The sequence below is a fragment of the Vipera berus genome, assembly GCF_964194415.1.
Source record: "Vipera berus genome assembly, chromosome: 2".
NCBI lineage: Eukaryota > Metazoa > Chordata > Lepidosauria > Squamata > Viperidae > Vipera > Vipera berus.
The window spans coordinates 81,175,079-81,197,120 of NC_138203.1; the positions used below are offsets into that span (position 1 = coordinate 81,175,079).

Consider the following 22,042-nt stretch of genomic DNA (forward strand, 5'->3'; position numbering starts at 1 on the left):
CTAGTATGTTTCGTACATACGCCATGGTGGCACACTGGTTAGAATGCAGTATTGTAGGCTGACTCTGCCCACAGCCAGGAGTTTGATCTTAAACCAGCTCAAGGTTGACTCAGCCTTCCGAGATCAGTAAAATGAGGACCCAAATTGTTGGGGGCAATATGCTGACACTGCTCAAAAGAGCGTTCTGAAGCACTATGACGTGGTATATAAGTCTAAGCTCTATTGCTATAAGAATGACATATGTAAGAGGCCATTTGCTGAGCAAGGAAAAGCCAAAACCATCACAGCCCTGAATGATACAAAAAACGAAACCTCTGCATCAAGCAGAAATCCACTGTAGACATTCATTCATTAAAGTGGCAATTTCAACTGACAGGAAATTAGCAAAAAGGATAACATAGAATCGGTTTGTTCAGATCATAAAAATTTTATTTTAACCTTTTCAGGAGCACAGTTCATTGCTTACTTCTGGCTTGATTCAGATTTAGATGTAGAGGCTCTCAAAGAAGAAAGTCTACGCCTCTTAGCTATTTGTTCTTGCCGCTTCTCTTTTGCCTCCTGAAAAAGAGATCAAGAATATTACCTATTAGCCTAAAACTGCATCTCAGCTTTTTAAATGCTGTAAATTCATCGTGTGAAGTCATGTAAGTACTTTCTGCTCTATTACCATAGCAGAAACTCCTATCTGTAGTCTCTGTAGCTGTCAATTTCCAAAGATGTAAGCATATTGTAATAACATTTAGACAGGCTCGCCTTCCTGTCCATAAATTCTACTAGTATACATGAAATACTTTGAACAATCTTCTCGTTCTCCCGATATCCAAGGTCAAATATTTTCCTAAAGCAATGTAAGCCATTTTTAGGTGAAAGCAACAGACTCGATTCTGTCTAGTAAAACTGTACTGTTTATATTCCTAGCATCATACATTGTTCACCCTCATACACTCAAGTCTTCATATCACACAAGTGAAGCCAACACTGTAAATACGGTTAATGAAGAAACTGATCCTTTTCCCTAATGCACCAATCGTATGGCTTAAAACCTCAATTACCTGCGGATTAAAATAGCTAGGGATGGGTTAGAACAGGGGTAGGCAACCTTGGCTCTTTTATGACTCGTGGACTTCAACTCCCAGAATTCCTGAGCCAGCCTACCCCTGGAACAAAGACTTGACTTATTTGCTCCATGTGTTGGGACATATTTCAATGTGTCAGTACTTCACTGAAGCCGCCCCGCCCCATGGTAATCACTTCATGTAATAAGAATCATATACACGCTATTACACCTATTAAACGTATGTGGGTGTTTGGGCTTGTGAGCCAACAATTGCCTCCAGTTTCAGCTTCCAGCTCATCAACGTCTTGCAGTGAGGTATCTCCGACACATGGCTTCATGTTTCAAGAATCACATGAAGAGGAACATGACCCCCCCCCACACACACACACTTAAGAATTACCCTCCCCAAGTATATAGGAAGCAGACCTTCATTCTTTTAGCCAGAAGCTTGGCATACTCGGCAGCTTCTTCCTTATTCTTCTGAGTTCGTTGTTTCTTTAGAGCAATACGTCTGCGCTTATGCTGCAGCACTCGGGGGGTCACCAAACGTTGGATCTTGGGTGCCTTGTTCCTTGGCCTCTTACCTAAGATTGGCAAGACAGGCATGTCAACCACCGAAGAGCTATTTGCAATCTCGAGGCTGACGGTCTATACTTAAAAGCAATAATGCCCAAGTAAAATAATTACACAGGATAAACTGGGTGATCATTAAGGATATGTCTTCCCATCTAACAAGGAGATACAAAGGCGTAATTTCACATAATCCACAGAATGTGTGAAATAGGCGAAAGGGATATTCATGGTGTACGAGGCAGTGCATGACCTGTCCTGGCGAACTCTGGTGGGCACAAAATTCAATCCTTCAAAAAATATAAGATGGCGAAAGCTTAAAGCCTCTAAATCATGCTTTAATTACACGTTCTTGGGCAGGACCTTTTGAGCGCTGGCTCCTCATGGGTATCGCAACTGAAAACTATTATGGAGGATCACCTTATATAGGTAGTCGACTTACAACAGGTCGTTTTATGACCATTCAAAGTTACAACGGCACTGAACAAAGTGACTTGTGACCATTTTTCACACTTATGACCATTGCAGCACCCCCATGGTCACGTGATCAAAATTCAGACGCTCAGCAACTGACCCATATTTATGACGGCTGCAGTGTCCCAGGGTTATGTAATCTCCTTTTGCGGCCTTCTGACAAGCAAAATCAATGGGGAAGCCAGATTCACTTAGCAACTTAGCAGCAACTATGTTTCTAAGTTAACAACAGCTGTGATTCACTTAACAAGTGCGGCAACAAAGGTCGTAAAATGGGGCAAAATTCACTTTTGTGCTCAATTTGGTCATGAGTTGAGGACTATCTCTACTACCGTGGAGCTCAGGACTGCCCCCGACCTCCGTTCATTCCGCCGGGACCTGAAGACCTGGCTCTTTGAGCTCTCTGGCCCAGGCTGAGAATTTTAATTTTAATTTTAATTGGGGTTTTTACTTTTTTTTCAGGGATTGATGTAATTTTTTCATTGTTTTTAACTTTTGTATTTCTTGTTTTAAATACCCTGTAAACCGCCCTGAGTCCTTTGGGAAAGGGCGGTATATAAATCTAATAAAATAAATAAAATAAATAAATAAATCTAGTTTGAGAGAGAAGCAGGAGCATTTCATTTATAACTGAAATTGATCTCAAGCATTCGTGTGCAGATAAAGACCACGGGATCAAATGCAGAAATCACTAACCTATAATGCTGTTTGCTCATGGATTTAATGTACCATGCTAAACCATGCAGAATGATTTGTAAATCATAAAAGAATAATCACAGTGGATGTTAGGCTTTATTCAAACATATTAGTTTTAGTGTTAGTGCAATCCTTATCCAGAAAAAAAAATCTGTTAAGTTACTGTCCTGATTTAATCAGATGTTACAATTTTCTCCTGTTACAACTTTCTGCAGTACAGTAGGTAAGAAATCTTGCATATCTATAGTAACTTCTACAAATTCGATGTTTTGTCACTTTAAAAAGCTACACGCCACCTTTGAAAAATGCACTGCAACCGACAATAAATTTAGATATATACCTAAACATACCTACATGTGCACATCAACCAGGATATTTGATACCAAGCTGTATCAAAGTTTAAGTAAAGGTAAAGGTTCCCCCGCACGTGTGTGCTAGTCATTTCCAACTCTAGGGGCCAGTGCTCATCTCCATTTCAAAGCTGAAGAGCCAGCGCTTGTCCGAGGACATCTCCGTGGTCATGTGGCCAGCATGACTAGACGCCAAAGGCGCACGGAACGCTGTTGCCTTCCCACCGTGGTGGTCCCTATTTTTCTACTTGCATTTTTACGTGCTTTCGAACTGCTAGGTTGGCAGAAGCTGGGACGAGTAACAGGCGCTCACTCTGTTACGTAGTCTAAGGTAAAAGAAAACTAGGTAATTGACACTTTCATTTAGCTATCATATTTCTTCCCTCAAACCCTTCGATTTCTGTAGAAATTTGAATGGACCAACAGAAAAGCACTACTTGAAATATATAATTCCCTCTGACAAAACAGCGAAAGTATTATTTCCACTTTCTTTACCTTCTTTGTTCAATGGTCTCCTCACCACATAGTGACGCACGTCATCTTCTTTGGAGAGATTAAACAGCTTTCGGATTTTGCTAGCTCTCTTGGGACCGAGGCGACGGGGCACAGTATGATCAGTCAATCCAGGAATATCTTTCTCACCTTGAAAAGTTGTCAAACAACAGGTGCCATTATATTATTAGCAAACATGCTAAAAATCATCACTCACCACAAACTGTCTCTGGTTTTTGAATACGCTATCCTTAACAAAACAAGCATTATTTTAAAAAAAGATAAGAGGAAACCTAAGAATCTTTTATTAACTTATCAACAGTCATATTCCTTTAGGTAATGCCCTACTATATGCCAAGGGCAGGGATAGGCAACCTGGGCTCTTTTATGACTCATGGACTTCAACTCCCAGAATTCCTGAGTCAGCTATGCTTACTCAGGAATTCTGGGAGTTGAAGTCCATGAGTCATAAAAGAGCCCAGGTTACCTACCCCTGGCCAAGGGGATGGCCTAGGAAAGTCCACGTCCACTTGTCCAAAGTGAAAGCTCAGGAATATTTTCTACTCCTCCAAGACAAATTCTTGCTAATGTGTGTTGTCCCTTCAAAGGAAAAATAGACAAAGCAATTCACCTTTCTTGATAATGACCAAGTTCAAGACGCTTAAGTTGGCATCAACAATGCATCCTCGAACAGATTTGCGTTTTCGTTCTCCAGTTCTCCGAGGACGGTAGCAGGAGTGGCCCTTGCTGAGTAGCAGACGGACACGGCCATGAGTAAGGACACCTTGCTTCATAGGGAAACCTTGTTTGTCATTGCCACCACTAATACGGACAACGTATCCCTACAAAAAGGAGCAATTTAAACTTTTCGGAAGCGCTTTTATAAATCCTAACTGCATTTTATCATTCACTTCAAATGCAGATGTACGACGATATAGCCCCACTTTTATCTACTGTGAGAATCTTGTTCCTTTTCAGCTTGAAGATCCTAAATCAGACAAGCAGCACAAAGGTCTCCCAAACCTAAGTTATTGGCAGGATTTTTTTTCCCCTCTAAGTGGGATTTATCTTATAACTGAGGAGGATTCTGGGATCTCAAAGCTTGAAGGCCCTTTTCAAGACTATTAATTTAATTTAAGTTAATTTAATAATTTGATTTCTATATCGCCCTTCTCCCGAAGGACTCAGGGCGGTGAACAGGGCAATACACAATAAAAATCGAATACAAAAATTAAAAAACCATTAAACATCATGCCCATAAAATCAATACATAGTAAAGTTAAAACTAGTTTTAAAAACCCAACCCCATCCCGTCAGACCAGGCCAGCTTGTTCGAAAAAGAATGTTTTAAGATCGCGCCGGAAGGAGCGAAGGTCGGGGGCCGTCCGGAGCATAACCGGTAAGCGGTTCCAGAGGTCTGGCGTGCCCACAGAGAACGCTCTCCCCCTGGGGGTCACCAATCGGCATTCTTTGATCGGCGGCACCCTGAGGAGGCCCTCTCTGTGGGAGCGCACTGGACGGAGGGAAGTTGACGCCGGTCGCAGGTGTTGCCGTAGGTAATCCGGACCCATGCCATGAAGGGCTTTGTAGGTCATAACTAACACCTTGAACCTCACCCGGAGAGCAACCGGTAGCCAATGCAGCTCGCGGAGCAAAGGTGTAACATGGGAGTATCGGGAAACTCCCAAGACGACTCGCGCGGCTGCATTCTGCACCAGCTGGAGTCTCCGGGTGGACCTCAAGGGCAGCCCCATGTAGAGAGCATTACAGTAGTCTAGACGAGAGGTCCTGAGCACATGAGTGACTGTGTGCAAGGCATCCCGGTCTAGATAGGGCCGCAACTGGCGCACCAGGCGAACCTGGGCAAAGGCCCCCCTAGTCACAGCTCCAATATGCTCTTCCAAAGAGAGCTGTGAGTCTAGAAGGACCCCCAAGTTGCGGGCCCTATCTACGGGGGGTAGTAGCTCACCCCCCATGGCCAATGATGGAATAATCGGAATTTCCCGGGATGCCGGCACGAACAGCCACTCAGTCTTGTCAGGGTTGAGTCGAAGCCTGTTCCTCCCCATCCAGACCCGGACCGCCTCCAGGCAACGGGACATCACGTCGAGGGCATCACTGGGGTGGTTTGGGGTCGAAATAAAAAGCTGGGTATCATCAGCATATTGGTGATACCCAACTCCAAAACCACGAATGATCTCTCCCAGCGGCTTCATATAGATGTTGAACAGGAGAGGCGAGAGAACCGATCCCTGAGGAACTCCACAAATGAGAGGTCTCAGGGTCGATCTCTGCCCCCCTGCTAACACCGACTGCGAACGTCCCAGGAGGTAAGAGGAGAACCACTGGAGAACTGTGCCTCCCACTCCTAACCCCCTGAGACGTCGCAGCAGGATACCATGGTCGATGGTATCAAAAGCCGCTGAGAGGTCTAAAAGGACTAGGACAGAGGAACAACCCCTGTCCCGAGCCCGCCAGAGATCATTCACCAGCGCGACCAATGCCGTCTCCGTGCTGTACCCGGGCCTGAAACCCGATTGGTACGGGTCTAGGTAGTCAGCTTCATCCAAGAACAAAGGGAGCTGATGCGCCACCACGCTCTCAACAACCTTCGCCAAAAAGCGAAGGTTGGAGACCGGACGATAGTTGTTTAAAATTGCTGGGTCCAAGGCAGGCTTCTTGAGGAGGGGTCTCACCACCGCCTCCTTCAAGGCGGCGGGAAAACTACCCTGACTCAAAGAAGCAGTAATCACTGCCTGGAGCCAGCCTCGTGTCCCATCCCGGGCTGCATAAGTCAGCCAGGAGGGGCACGGGTCCAACAAACATGTGGTGGAGCTCAGCTTCCCCATGATCTTGTCCACTTCTTCAGGAGTCACAGGATCGAACTCTTCCCAGATTAAATCGACAAGACCGCCCGTATCCTCTTCGTCAGACTCTGCCCAGTCGGAGTCCAAACCGGTCCGGATCCGAGCGATTTTGTCTGACAGAAATCGACTAAACTCCTCGGCTCGACCCTGCAAGGGTTCCTCCCTCACCTCCTGATTAAGGAGAGAGCGAGTTACCCTAAACAGGGCGGCCGGGCGATTATCTGCGGACGCAATGAGGGTGGCAAAGTGGTTAGACCTAGCCACCCTCAATGCTGCGAGATAAGTTCTCGTAACGGACCTTAGTCGTAACCGGTCGGATTCGGATCGGCTGGACCTCCAACAGCTCTCTAGGCCCCGTCTCCGACGCTTCATCTCGCGGAGCTCCATGGAGAACCATGGGGCCCGTTGGGATCTGCGTCGGGTCAAGGGCCGCATGGGTACAACTTGGTCGAGTGCCTCTGTGGCTGCCCTTTCCCAGGCTTCCACTAGGGCATCGACCGAGCTGTGAGCAAAGGAGGCAGGTGGGGGCCCAAGCGCCGTTTGGAACCGCTCAGGGTCCATAAGGCGTCTAGGGCGGAACCATCTTATTGGCTCAGCTACCCCACGACAGGGAGTGGCAAAACGGAAGACCATCCGCAGGAGATGATGATCGGTCCATGACAGGGGTGAATTAATTGGGGAACCCCCCCCAAGATCATCTAACCACCGTCCGGATAGAAAAACCAGATCGAGCGTGTGACCCCCCCCGTGAGTTGGGCCCAGAATAACCTGCTTCAGGTCCATGGCCGTCATGGAAGCCATGAACTCCCGAGCTAACTCAGATGATCCCCCCAGGGATGGTAGGTTGAAGTCACCCAAAACTATAAGTTTGGGGAACTCAACCACCAACCCTGAGAGGATATCGAGAAGCTCAGGCAGGGCTGCTGCCACGTGTCTAGGTGAAACGTACACCAGCAGCAAGCCCAACTGAGCTCTGGGACCACATCTCAGGAGGAGGGACTCACACCCGGCTATCTGGACTATGGTGGCCTCCTGCGGACATAAGGTCTCCCTCACAACAACTGCCACTCCACCGCCCCTACCCTGAGCCCTAGGCTGGTGCAGCACCCGGAAACCTGATGGGCTAAGATCAACCAGGGGGATCCCGCCCTCTGGGCCCAACCAGGTCTCCGTAATGCAAGCCAGGTCCACATGCTCCTCCTCAATCAGATCGTGAATGAGAGGTGCTTTATTCATTACGGACCTGGCATTGAAATACACGAGCCTGAGCTCAGGTGGCTGCTCATCCTCGCTCCCGGTACCACGTGCTGAAATCAGAGGGTCGGAGCGCATCACCGCTTGAAGACAGCGGGGACGCACCCCCGGGTATTGATGTGGCCCTCTGTTCCTACACCTGCGGCCATTCCCAACCGCCGTGGGAATAGATAATCCCACACCCCGCCCCGGGGCCCCGTAAGCCCCCAGCCCAGCCCCTACCACGGCGCGATCAGTCCCTGACCTGGTCTGAGAAACGGTTGGTGGAACCCCCCTAGTTTCCAACCGAGCCGATAAGCCCACCCCCCTCCCTAACCCCTCAAAACATTTGGCTAAAAAACACACCAGGGGCCTCTTATTAAATTTGGGAGAGGCTCCTGTCCCTGCCCAGCCATCTCTCGGGGTCCCAATGTGTTCTATCCAACATCTTCCCATAGCAATGACAAAGAACCTTTTGGGAAAAATTTCTATAACTATTGTCCTCTCAAAAGCTTTTACCAGTCTAAAATGTCTACTCAGCAAGTTTGGAACCTTAGCTTTGAATATCCCTTTTATTTCACAAAAGGCTACGTAGCTCAGACCCACTGGTGCTGGACTGACAATAGTTAGTTGATAACAGGTCAAGGTATCTAATTGCCCAAAGCCATTTCAACCGCCCCACCAAAGCCACACTTCTTCCCTTTTCCGTTCATGAAGTCAGAAGTCCTACCCCATCTCTCAGACCCAATTTTTTGGGAACTCTTTTATTTACCCATCTTCTCCCCAAGCGAAGTCCTAAACTTGTCAAGTCAGAATCACAAGCACGCAGAGAGCTCTCTGTGTGCAATTCCGTCAAGGCTTGCAACCCCTTGAATAATACGCACATCAGGGTCTGTCTTAGGGTCTTGCGGAAGAACAGGGTAGAACAACGGCTAATGACCCTCTTTTACCGGTCTACTATAGAGAGCGTCCTCTCGTATGGTATTGTGGTTTGGTATGCTGGCCTGACAGCCGCGGACAGGAAAGTATTACAGAGGGTGGGGAGTACAGCACAAGACGTTGTCGGCTGTCCCCAGACACCACTGGATGACATCGGCAGGGCTCGTTGCCTTGGAAGAGTGAGAAAGATTCTCAGGGACGACTCACACCCTGGACGGTATCTCTTTAACTCTCCTACCATCCGGTAGGAGATATAGGAGTATAGCCAGCCGTACCAACAGGCTGAAAAATAGCTTTTATCCGTGGGCTGTTAGGCTTTTGAATGGGACATAATCTCTGTGAACTTATGCAGAATTGACTTGGGAGGCCGGTGTGTGGTGTAGTTGGTTCACATGGTGTAGTTAGTAAGATGGAGGGCTGTGTGTGCGTTGGGGGGACAGAGCACCGGGGTGGGGGGGAGGCTCAGCTAATCTCAATGTATACATGTTGTACTTTGACAATAAAGGATTATTATTATTATTATTATTATTATTATTATTATTATTATTATTATTATTATTATTATTATCAGGGCTTTTTTCCTCATAGAACGCTTAGAACGGAGTTCCGGCACCTTTTTTGGATGGAACCTTGTAGGGGAGGCAAGGCGGGTTGTATGACACGTGTGAGTTCCGGCACCTTTTTCTTTTACAAAAAAAAAGCTGATTATTATTATTAATGCAAAGTCCCAAATAAAACAAGGGAAAAAAAAGAAGAGGCGATCTTAACGCCTCACCTTCCACTCTTCCCCAAGAGCATCAGCCGGGACCTCGGCAGTCATCCGCTTCTCGTAGAAGGTGCGCAGCTTACGCTCATCGTCCACCTCGATGAGTTTCTGGCAGCCGGTGGCCGGGAAGGAGATATTGAGCTGAAAATAATTGCACGAAACGGGGGAAGGAAAGGGAAAAGCTTATTAGATCCCAGCGGAAAGGCGGGCGCAAAAGGAGAAGAGCGGAGCCGGGGCGGACTCCTTTACGCAGAGCGCCTGGCCAAAGGAAAGCTAAAAAAAATACCAAAAGCCACCATGGCTTCTCGCCTTCGCCCACCCCCGCCTGCCCCAATCCGTGTCAATCCCCCTCCGCGGCGACGTTCCCAAGACCGGGTCGGGTTCCGTCTTGCCCCGTCAGCCGGCTTGTATCCGTCAACCCGATTATTGACCAGCCCCGAGAGAAGCCAAAGGAGAAATAAAGCGAGGCCTCCGCTCCTACCTTCATGGCGCCGGCGCGGCCGCTCGCTCCAGGTCAGCCGCGGAAAAGAGGCCCGGCTTCCGCTCGGTCGGAAGTCACATAGGCTGCGACGGATCTCGCGAGACTCCATCGAGCGGCTCGCCTGACGACAGAGATAGAAAGAGTAGAATTTTTTTTAAAAAAAAATTATTTATTTTGGCTAACGGAGCTTCCTGATTATAGACTTTAGCGCATTTTTTTTCTTCTGTCGCGAGACTGGCGAATTAAATTAGACGTCTAAGATTTATTTATTTATTTCTTTTACTCTAAAATCAGGGGTCTTCAAACTTGGCCTTTTCATGACTTGGGGACTTCAACTCCCAGAATTCCTCAGCCAGCGTGTCTGGCTGAGGAATTCTGGGAGTTGAAGTCCACAAGTCATAAAAGCGCCAAGTTTGAAGACCCCCTGCTCTAAATGCATATTCGGGAGAGGTTTTTCGTTCGCATATCTTAGCAGGTGGGTTGATTGTGCTCTTGAAAACTTAACGGATTTATAAAAAATAATCGCTTAGAGCTATATTGAAAACCGGTTCTTTTATCACCTCCAAAAATATAAACTTGAGAGAGTAACGTTCAGTCAAGGAATCGTAATCAGATTAAAAATATAAATTTATTTCAAATATTGAAATCCAATTTGGAGGATTTTAAACACCCCAGTTTCATGTTTTCCATCTTTGGCTCTATTGCAAGACTGTGCTGCTCCTGTTCCACACAGATAGACTTTTATTATTTTGCGTTGCATGTCTGCACCTTTGAGTCATTCTTGACTCCTTGGAGAAGTCCCTGTAGTTTTCTTGGCAAGGTGTTTCAGAAGTAGTTTGCCATTGCCCCTCCTTCCCAGGGCTGAGGGAATGAGACACCCAGCTGCATTTTTGCCTAAGTAAGACAGGACTAGAGCTCATGGTCTCCCAATTTCTATCCCAGTGCTTAGCCACTGCAGCCAACTGGCCCTTTTATAACTTTATATTATTATTTGTAATATTACAAACAACAAGTGGGATACCTATTTCTTCTTAAAATAGTACCAGACTTGACCAAATGCAAAGTACCGTATAAGGAAATAGTTTCACAAAACAAGTAATAGCAACTCAGTGACTTCTCCTAATCGGATTTATGTAAATCATCAGAATGATACAGTAATTTATTTTTATTTTTTATTTTAATTCCATTTATATCCCGCCCTTCTCCGAAGACTCAGGGCGGCTTACAAGCTTAGCAGTAGCCTTCATTCTATGTATATGCCTGCTTATTAGGGCTTTCACCCCCCTCCCCCAAGCGGCATTATTACAAAGTCAGCTTAATTGCCCCCAACAATCTGGGTCCTCATTTTACCTACCTCGGAAGGATGGAAGGCTGAGTCAACCTTGAGCCTGGTGGGATGCAAACCTGCACTAATTGCAGGCAGCTGGTGTTAATGGCAACAGCTGGAACAAATGAAAGATAATGAAGGGATTTTACTATGTTTTTTATTATGTTTAAGGTTGATGTTAGTAATATTGTATTGATATTAGTAATGATACTTTGTAAATATACAGAGTGAGCGCCTGTTACTCGTCCCAGCTTCTGCCAACCTAGCAGTTCGAAAGCACGTAAAAATGCAAGTAGAAACATAGGGACCACTACGGTGGGAAGGTAACAGCATTCCGTGCACCTTTGCCGTCTAGTCATGCCGGCCACATGACCACGGAGACGTCCTCGGAGAAGCGCTGGCTGTTCGGCTTTGAAACGGAGATGAGCACCAGCTCCTAGAGTCGGAAACAACTAGCACTCATGTATATACAGTATAAAATATATCTTTGTTTATGTGCAAGCAGCTTTGTAGGTGCTTTGTATTGGGAAAATAGTTATATAAAAGCAAATGTTTCATGCTTTAGGTACAGGGGATTGCTTACATGAAAAGAGCATGATAAGGGAAGGGGGGAAAGGAGTTATGGTGGAGCCTGGGTTGTTGTGTATCATCTAGGAATTATTTTTCTGTACCTTTTCGTTACTAGTACCAAGACCAGATCTCTTTGTTTTGGAAAGGTATAAAAAGGTGGAAGACATTTTTCCTGATTGTTGCCTTCATCTCTCTACTAGCCACGAAGAGAGATGTGGCCACCCAACTCTATTTTGATCAAAATAAAAGTAGTTTGTTTGCTGGAATTTAGTGTCAGAGATTGCACCTAAATCATATATTAAATTATAGATATATTTAAATATCTGTAAGCCTCCTGTAAAAATAATAAAGTAAAATAAAATAAAATACATTCTCAGGTTTAAAAAATACTGTATAGTGGGGCAACAGAATGAAACGAGGAACAGTAATGACCAAGGTAAGAATACGTCTGGACTGCAAAAATGTAGGTGACTGTTAGATCATGGCATCACTTTGAGGAAGGTTATATAAAGTACAGAAGAAAAGTAAGACATAGAAGGCCAATAAAATCATGGCATAAGTAAAAAAGATACAGCTTACCAAATTTTTGAATATTGACAACATTCCCACATATGACATTAATTATCTAGAAAATCCTAAGCCAACATGGAGATTGCTGAGAATTCTGGGAGTTGAAGTCCATATATTAGAAAATTAGTAAGATTGGGAAACACTGATTTAAACAAACCAAGTTCTCTATACCGCTTTATGCATTCTTAAATTCACAAATGGTCTGTGTTTATTACATCTATACATTACCACATACATTGTGTTTTTTATTCTTTAAACTCATCTCTTTCTGCTTGGGGAATTCATTAACTCCATTCAACCCTGACTCTCTCAGTGAATCTGTTCCTCTTCACCCATTTGCTCTTTCTTCATACATTTGTTTTGCGTCCCCTTTAAATAACTATTTCAATGTACTTTCTTCACAGTACACTTTAATTTTCAATCTACATTCTGTCAGCCCTCGTTCATTTTTGCCCCTATCTCTCCTTGCTTTATCAAACACCCTTCTTAAGAACCCCATTTCAAGGGCATTCAACTTTGTTTTCCCGACATATGCATTTCCTAGGTAGATACAGCTGTTTTCAATTTTTTTCTAAAAGTACACAAATTGCCATGCATGTATAATTCACAATCATTCACTTCATTTTCTTCTGAGAAGTGTACTTACATTGTTCTTTTCTGATTTGTGTTCCTCGTGTCATGCAACTTTTGCTGCAGATCATTCAGATTTTTAGCCAACAGTGCAGCAGTAATACAGTTGCAAGAAAAAGTATGTGAACCCTTTGGGATTACGTGGAGTTTTGCATGAATTGGCCATAAAATGCGCTCTAAACGTCATGTACGTCACAACAATAGAAAAACAGTCTGCTTAAAATAATACTGCACAAACATTAGCTGTTGTCATGTTTTAATTGAACATAAGATGGAAACATTCACAGTGCAGGGTGGAAAAAGTATGTGAACCCCTAGCCTAATGACTTCTCCAAGAGCTAATTGGAGCCAGGAGTGAGCCAACCTTGACTCCAACCAGTGTGATGATATTGGATGTGTTGCTGACAGCCGTCCTGCCCTTTAAAAACACACACCTGTTTTGGGTTTACTGGTCTCAAGAAGCACTGTCTGATGTGAACCATGCCTCGCAGAAAAGAGCTCTCAGAAGACCTACGATCAAGAATTGTTGACTTGCATGAAGCTGGAAAGGGTTACAAAAGTGTCTCCAAAAGCCTTGATGTTCATGTGTCCACGGTAAGACAGACTGTCTACAAATGGAGAAAGTTTAGCACTATTGCTACTCTCCCTAGGCGTGGTCGTCCTGTAAAAATGACTGCAAGAGCACAGTGCATAATGCTTAATGAGGTAAAGAAGAATCCTAGAGTGTCAGCTAAAGACCTACAGAAATCTCTGGCACATGCTAACATTTTTGTTGACACATCTACAATAAGGAAAACATTAAACAAGAATGGAGTACATGGGAGGACACCACGGAGGAAGCCATTGCTGTCCAAAAAAAATATTGCAGCACGTTTGAAGTTTGCAAAAGAACACCTGGATGTTCCACAGCACTACTGGCAAAATATACTGTGGACAGATGAAACCAAAATTGAGTTGTTTGGGAAAAACACACAACATTATGTGTGGAGAAAAAAAGGCACAGCACACCAACATCAAAACCTCATCCCCACTGTAAAACATGGCGGAGGGAGCATCATGGTTTGGGGCTGCTTTGCTGCCTCAGGGCCTGGACAGATTGTTGTCATTGATGGGAAAATGAATTCCAGAGTTTATCAGGACATTTTGCAGGAAAACGTATGACCATCTGTCCGCCAACTAAAGCTCCGCAGAGGATGGGTGATGCAACAGGACAATGACCCAAAGCATACAAGCAATTCAACAAAACAATGGCTTCAACAGAACAGAATACGCCTTCTGGAGTGGCCCAGTCAGAGTCCTGACCTCAACCCGATTGAAATGCTGTGGCATGACCTTAAGAGAGCGATTCACACCAGACATCCCAAGAATATTGCTACACTGAAACAGTTTTGTGAAGAGGAGTGGTCCAAAATTACTCCAGATCGTTGTGCAGGTCTGATCTGCAACTACAGGAATGTTTGGTTGAGGTTATTGCTGCCAAAGGAGGGTCAACCAGTTATTAAGTCCAAAGGTTCACATACTTTTTCCACCCTGCACTGTGAATGTTTCCATCTTATGTTCAATTAAAACATGACAACAGCTAATGTTTGTGTAGTATTATTTTAAGCAGACTGTGTTTTTCTATTGTTGTGACTTACATGACGTTTAGAGCGCATTTTATGGCCAATTCATGCAAAACTCCACGTAATCCCGAAGGGTTCACATACTTTTTCTTGCAACTGTACCTCCAAGATCTCTTCTACCTTGTGATTCTATTATTATACTATATAGTTTAGTCCAGGGGTTCTTAACCTTAGCGGCTTTAAGATGGGTGGACCTCAATTCCCAGAATTCTCCAGCCAGCCTGGAAGCCCACCCATCTTAAAACTGCCAAGGTTGACAAACCTTGGTTTAGCCCTTCCGTGTATGTATTTTATCAACTGTAGTCCACAATATCGAGTCTTTTTCTTAATTGCCCAGATATGCTTCATGTCAATGTTCCCTCCTTTCATTTAATTTGTTAATTCATACTCTTTCCATTTATTTCTTTCACATTTCCATATGCCTTGATCTTTGCTAGATAGGCCGATAGATATGATTTTCTGCCTATCACGACTCTGGTCAACTGAGGTTTAATGTTTCTTTAGCTACACCCATGCCACATACAGTAATCCTTGATTTATGACCAGTTACAATTCCCCTACTTATGACCCAGTTCCAAAGTTCTGATGTCCACCCCTGTCATATGACAACTGACAACTGACCAATGTTTACAGCCATTTGCAGTGTCCTGCAGTCAGGTAACCATGATTTATGATACATTTTTCAGTTTCTGGCAAGAAGGCCCTGTAGCAAACAATGGATTTATTTTAGGATTCCCATTTAATGACTCATGCAAAAAGGCTTGTAAAATCTTTGAACTGACAACTAGCCTGGGATAACAATACCACTGCTCTGTTTTGGAGTGTTTTTAAAAACAGCTCTTTCTATAGCACAGAACAGAATTTCCAGCAAGAGGTGACAAGGCAGTGGATATTTATAGCCTATACTGTTGTAAATGCAAGCAATCCTCGACTGACAACCACAATTGAGCCCAAAATTTTTGTTGCTAAGTGAGACATTTGTTAAGTGAGTTTTACCCCTTTCTTGCCCCAGTTGTTAAGTGAATCACTGCAGTTGTTAAGTTAGTAGAACAGTTGTTAAGTTAGTAGCATGCTTGTTAAGTGAATCTGGCTTTCCCATTGACTTTGCTTGTCAGAAGGTCGTAAAAGGTGACCTTGGGACACAGCAATGGTCATAAGTATAAATCAGTTGCCAATAATCTGAATATTGATCACATGACTATGGGGATGCTGCAACGGTCATGGGTTCCAGACTGATTCTTCCCCGAATCGCCACTCAGGATTAATTCAGCTGCTGTAGATGTTTTATTACAAGGGCATTTGAAGCACTTCACATGTTTGTGTCGGGGGGGGGGGGGGAGGAAGAATCCCATAGGTTTAGAAATGAATACACCTGTGGGGTTAGTGAAGCTTGCACAATAGCAATGTAACATGGGTAAAACATAGGTTGCTCAAAACTGCATGAACCACCACGTTTTGGACCATTTGGTAGCTTCTAAGTGGTCTTCGAGGATAGCTCCGTGTAGAGCTCTTTGCAGTGGGGAGGTGACCTTCCTATAGTCATTAAATACCCAGGTGGCCGCAAGTGCCTTTCATGAGGTTCATTTTTTGTCTCCACTGCTGTCCCAATTGTATAGGAAGTCCTCAACTTACAAAAGTTTATTTAATGACCAAAGTTACAACAGCACTAAAAAAAGCGACTTATGACTGTTTTTCAATGACCATTGCAGCTGAATTAATCCTGAGTGGCGATTCGGGGAAGAATCAGTCTGGAACCCATGACCCAGTAAACCAAATTGTTTATATTCAGTGGCCATATGTCAGATATAATGGAGGTGGCATTCTGACCTAAGTAGGAAGGGATAAATAATAAGTGTCTCACCCAAACGATTTTATCAAAAACATTCCAACATTATGCTGTAATTTTACATTCTGTCGGTCTTTTCCTTGTCTTGCGTTTACAATGTTGTAAGGCATAAATACGTATGCTACAGTTCAGCCTTTGATCAGGGCTGCCCAACAGGATGCCAATGCTTTGTCCGGAATCCAGTGTGCCTGCATGCCTAATAAAATCAACGTATCTTCAAAGTGATTTGATCGCTTTGGGTGAAGCAGGTTTGGGCCACAACACTGGCAACAAAACCCTGAATGGCACAGGGCCCCGTTGTTGCCAGGACTGACTGGCTGACTGTCCCTCATGGCATGGGCCTACCTCACCAGGTTGTATAGGTGAGTGTGCTCCAGATTCCTTCCCTTAAACATGGTCATCTGATGATACTGTAAGAGGTGCACTTTCCTTGTGATTGTCCCAGTCGTTTGGAACAGTTCTCACCTGAGACACAGAAGGGTCCCATCCTCCTACTTCACAAAAAGTTGTGAAGATTGGGCTTTTCCCTCGTACTGGGGTAGGATGGGGAGGAGCCAGAATATAGAACTGATTAATGTTATAGCACCTCGATAGAGGTGTGATGATGCCCCTTATATGGACGACATGATTGTTTCATTAGTTTTGTTGTGAATTACAGGTAGTTCTCAACTTACAACCATTCAGTGGCCATTCGAAGTTACAACAGCAGTGAAAAAAAGTGATTTACTGTTTTTCACACTTATAGCTGTGGCAGCATCCCCATGCTCACACGATCAAAATTCGGATGTTTGGCAACTGGTTCATATTTGTGACGGTTGTGGTATCCTGAGGTCATGTAATCCATTTTTGCGACCTTCTGATAAGCAGTCAAGGGGGACGCCAGATTCACTTAATAACCATGTTACTAACTTAACAGGTGTAACGATTTCTTTAACAACTCTGGTAAGAGAGGTCGGAAAATGGGGCAAAACTCGACTATCTCGCTTAGCAACAGAAATCTTAGGCTCAATTGTCTCGTAAGTTGAGGACTACCTGCATTGTATACAAATCACCTGTGTATGTTTAACAAATAAATCAGTCTAGGAGCACTCCCACATTTTAAGACAGGATGGTGGAACATAGCCTGGATTCAAAGGAGGCATAAGTTGCATTCCAGAGGACAAAGAGGCTTGGAAACTTTGGTCAGCACGAAGAGGGTTAAAATGGCTCTTCCTACTACCGTTTCCCTGAAAGTAAGGCCTACCTTGAAAATAAGCCCTAGCTTGCTTTTGGGGGGGGCTGATATAAGCCCTACCACCCAAAATAAGCCCTAGTTTTGGGGTGAGGCACACACTTAAAAAAATCAAGCTAGGGCGGGGGTGTTGATCTGCCCTATGTGCCCCGCACCCACTTACTTTGCAGCCAGGCCTCTCCTTGCCGGCCCACTTCTTCTGAGGCGTCTTCTGCAGCTAGGCCTGCATTTCTGGAAATGCCACTGCAGCAGAGAACCGAGCTATGGATTAGCTCAGTACTTGGCTGTAGAGGCCTTCCCGAAAGGCCTGACTGCGAAATGCAGGCCAGAATGCAGCTGCAGAATGAAGCTGCTCCTTCGGCTGCAGAAGAAGTAGACCGGCTGGGCAGGGCTGTCAGTGCAGGAGGTGAGTAAAAAAGGCCCACCCACCCCAAAATAAGACCTGGTGCCTCTTTTGGAGGCAAAAAAAAGACCCAGTATTATTTTCGGGGAAACACGGTAGTTCCCAGACTATATCTATTTTTATGCAAATAATTGCTTTGGCCTTGCAAGATTCTACCTATAGGTGAAGAACAATAAAGGAAATGACTCAGAAATAAGTCCTTGTTACTTTTTGTTGTTCTTGGGGTTTGACAGGTTGAAGGGAGAATAAAAAGCGGCTAAGGCTCACAATGGCCAGACAGTGAGAAGCTGGGCCCTTTTGAGGGACAGTATTTATTTTCTAGGCAAGTTAAATCTTCATTTGATTATATATCTACCACCTGAAAATTGACCACCAAGTTTTAGCAATACAATCTCTAAAGATTCTGAAGAAGGGCCACAGGTTCTGTGTAACCTACTCCCAGTATAAGAGAGAGATGATCTCTTTCAAAAGAGGCTGACTCATACTGATGAGCAGAGAAACCACTTATTAAGTTATTATTTAATTAATTATCTAGTTGGTCATTATTTATTAAATTTCTATGCCACCTATTAATATGTGGCTGATATTTGAGAGTAATAAAATACCGACCAGTTTGTGACTTTCTGTTGCTTTATATTAAGACATATCAGGTGTTCTTGAGCCGGTGGTGAAAAGTATGCTGTGAAGACAAACAAGACAACAAGAAAATATTCATCGGACATTTTCTTCGTCTGAGGGAAAGCCCACAATTAAAGAGAAGATAGTATATTTTGCATATGAAAGGTCTGAAAAGCTTCAGTAAAATTGGTCTATTTATGAAGCTCCACTGCTACTCAAGGTACAAAATACTGGATTAGACAGATCAATATTTTGATCTGATACAAAGCAACTTCTGGTGATTTGGAAGTTGTAATAATTATCTGCCTACTGTTGTGTGAGCTCTCTTTAGCATCTCTCTCTCTCTCTGGTCAATTTGGGAGAATCACTCTCTGACAAAATTTGAGAAGTCAATTCATTTTATTTTTAGATTGATCTATAAACCCAACCCAGACATTTGACATTGTGGTTTCCCTTCACAATAATCTCACACACTTGACTCTGCATTGATGGCACCATTTCATGGCTAGCTTGTTCCCAGACATAATTCATGCAGATTAACTTTATAGCTAATTGTACATAAGGACAGCAGGACATAAGAAGTGCTCTTTGTTCAATTTTATTTGTTCACCCTATCCTGTGACCTGAGAAATCCTCTGGAAGGCATAGGCATTTTTTCTTTCATTATTTCTATGCACAGCTTTCTACCATTTGCAAACAAGGAAAACTATGTCAGTGATGTCTGCATTAAATACTGAAGAGGATTAAACTGACATTTTCTTTTTACCTTTTTTAAATATGCTAGGAATAGAATAAAAAAATCATTCTGACTCAACATTAAACAGTGAAATGGTAAAGGCCTGAGAAAACCTGCCTTCTTTAAACCTTAGTGTCATAATGACACTTAAGATGTCATATCAACAGAACTGAATAATTTAGATGGAAATAATTGCTACTAGCAGCTTCCATGACAGCATGGCATTGCCGCCAGGTCCTGTGGCTTTCAAAAGAACTTAAAACAACAGGAATGTCCAAGGGACACCTATGAAGGTAACACTCCCAGATTACTATGCAGCTTATGGTGGACCTGTCAAGTTTCTTCCAAACCAGAAAATATTAATAAACATCTTGTCAAGCACCAGAGAAATCATGAGATCCAGTAGTTCAAATGAGTATAAAGATTTATTGTAAGGTTAAGTTCTCTACAAGAAACTGAACTATTAACAGTCAGAGCAATTTGGCAGTAGATAAGGAATTCAAGATGGCCTAGACTTAGATCTCTTGTGGTGTGAAGGAACTCAAGACTGATGATGCTTTTGACCCCTCCCATGGGCCGAGCCTGGTCATCTCTTAGATGTCATGTTTTTGTGCTGAACTTTTTCCTGTAAGAAAGGAAATTTGTTAGAGCAATCGGTAAAGGAGTAATTTTCGCTATTATATTATGCTGGGAACATTTACCCTTCTGTTAAAATGAAGACACCCTTAAATTGAACTGATCTCCTGGTAATTGAGAATTGCGTAGTTTTCTCGGTGAGAGTATGGAAGTAGCTTTCCACTGCCCTTTTTTCAGGATTTTTTAAAAATTTCCCAATCTAATTTACACCAAATTCTCTAGTATCTTCCCCTCCAACTACCAGCTTTATTTAACTGATGAGTTCAGAAAGTCAGGGGTTGCTACTTGCTGAAACCTCTGTTTAGCTCACCGCAGTGTTGGGACACACAATGGGAGAAAAGCAATATTATCTACCCTCTGGAACCCCAATAATGTAAGAAGCAAAAATGTTTTCACCACAGCCACATTCCAGAGCCAACAGATGACATTTTGCCCCTGGTGTAGAAGCAACAAAGAAGCTACCGGTATGTTCTTGGATTCTATATGCAAGTTTCTGGGCTTGGAAGACCTATTGTCCCAGCCACTCTGCTAACTACTAGTGTGAATTATGTTGTTGCCTTGCTTAATGACCACCAGGATTTATGACCATAACAGGCAGGGTAGTCAAGGTCTACCTGTAACCCACTTTGACACCTGTTGTACCTGTTCCATTTGTTCTGGATGAATCAGATCTACTAGTTTGGAATGTGGAAATACGGTAATATATAATACAAATATTTTCTCTTGTTCATTGGAAGAGTTCAAGGAGCCGCTTGCTCTGTGTAGTAAACCAGGACCTTGTAGAGAAAAGGCAGCAGCAAAGAATGTTCTCTTATGACAGGGAAATAACTCTGCAACTAGCCACCTCATATAAATCAGTTTGGGGGGGGCAGGAGAAAAGACTCGTGGACTTCAACTCCCAGAATTCCCGAGCCAGCTCTTCAGAATCATCAGACTCAGCTGCTGGTATCACAGGCTGACGCTGAATCACAACACTCGTGGACTTCAACTCCCCGAATTCCTGAGCCTGCATAGCTGACTCAGGAATTCTGGGAGTTGAAGTCCACGAGTCATAAAAGAGCCAAGGTTGCCTTCCCCTGCCCTATACATACAAACTGATGTAATGGCAGGTAGCAGTTTGGCCGAGTTCTCCATCTCCAGGGAGCAGCGGGGGGGGGGGGGAAGAAAAGAAATACGAACTTGCAGTGAAATACACTGAACCTGCAACTGAACGTTTCCCAAGTTATATCATCGCCATCTGCTCAATAAGAAACGCGCTCTCTGAAGTGTCATTCGCACTGCATAAAAGCCGTAACCGTTCTAAGCAGGTAATTTTTGGGAGTTAAACCCTTCCCCCTCCCCAAGTAGAAAAGAAATAACTGCTAAGCTTGTAAGCCGCCCTGAGTCTTCGGAGAAGGGCGGGATATAAATGGAATTAAAATAAATAAAATAAAAACAGTTTTGATCGCAACACAACCCTTTCGGGTCGCTGGAAGCAATAAGAGCCCGGACGCGCTTGAAAGCCTCACTGAAGAAAAAAAAGTTAATTTGCTTTCTATTTTTCAAAGCAACGCATTGAAACTGCAGCCAGGGCGGCTAAAAAACAAAACGGTCCGGGGGCTCCTGCGACCCCAAGAAAGAAAACGGCCCGTGCTCTCGTTCCGTCGAGCTAGCCCGCCCTCTTTCCGCGCCGCGCTTCGAGGGAACGCTGCTAGGACTCGCGCCCCGCCGCGCTCCACACAGCCCGAGCGCCGCAGCCTCCTAGCCGGGAAGGCAAACGGGCGAAGGAGGAGGGGACAGCGACAGTCGGCCCATTGCGCAGGCGCGATAGGACCGCCTGGTCAAGGAGCCGGATCAGCTTGGAGGAGGAGGAGGAGGAGGAGGAGGGCGTGCGCTGGAGCTGTTGGAAGAGCCGCCCCCGCGGTCGTTGCCCGAGCCGGGAGCGAGAG

At 44.3% G+C, this 22,042-nt stretch overlaps 1 protein-coding gene across 1 annotated transcript; it reads right to left on the minus strand.

Annotated features, from left to right (window-relative positions):
* Window positions 1-403: 403 nt before the first annotated feature.
* Window positions 404-10,010, minus strand: RPS6 (ribosomal protein S6). The gene is made up of 6 exons (XM_081319845.1): window positions 9,926-10,010; window positions 9,454-9,585; window positions 4,271-4,481; window positions 3,643-3,789; window positions 1,484-1,641; window positions 404-558 (listed from the first exon to the last, which is right to left on the minus strand). Exons 1-6 carry the CDS (start codon window positions 9,929-9,931, stop codon window positions 463-465), a joined length of 750 nt encoding a protein of 249 aa, XP_081175971.1. The 5' UTR covers window positions 9,932-10,010; the 3' UTR covers window positions 404-462.
* Between the last annotated feature and the right edge of the window lie 12,032 nt (window positions 10,011-22,042).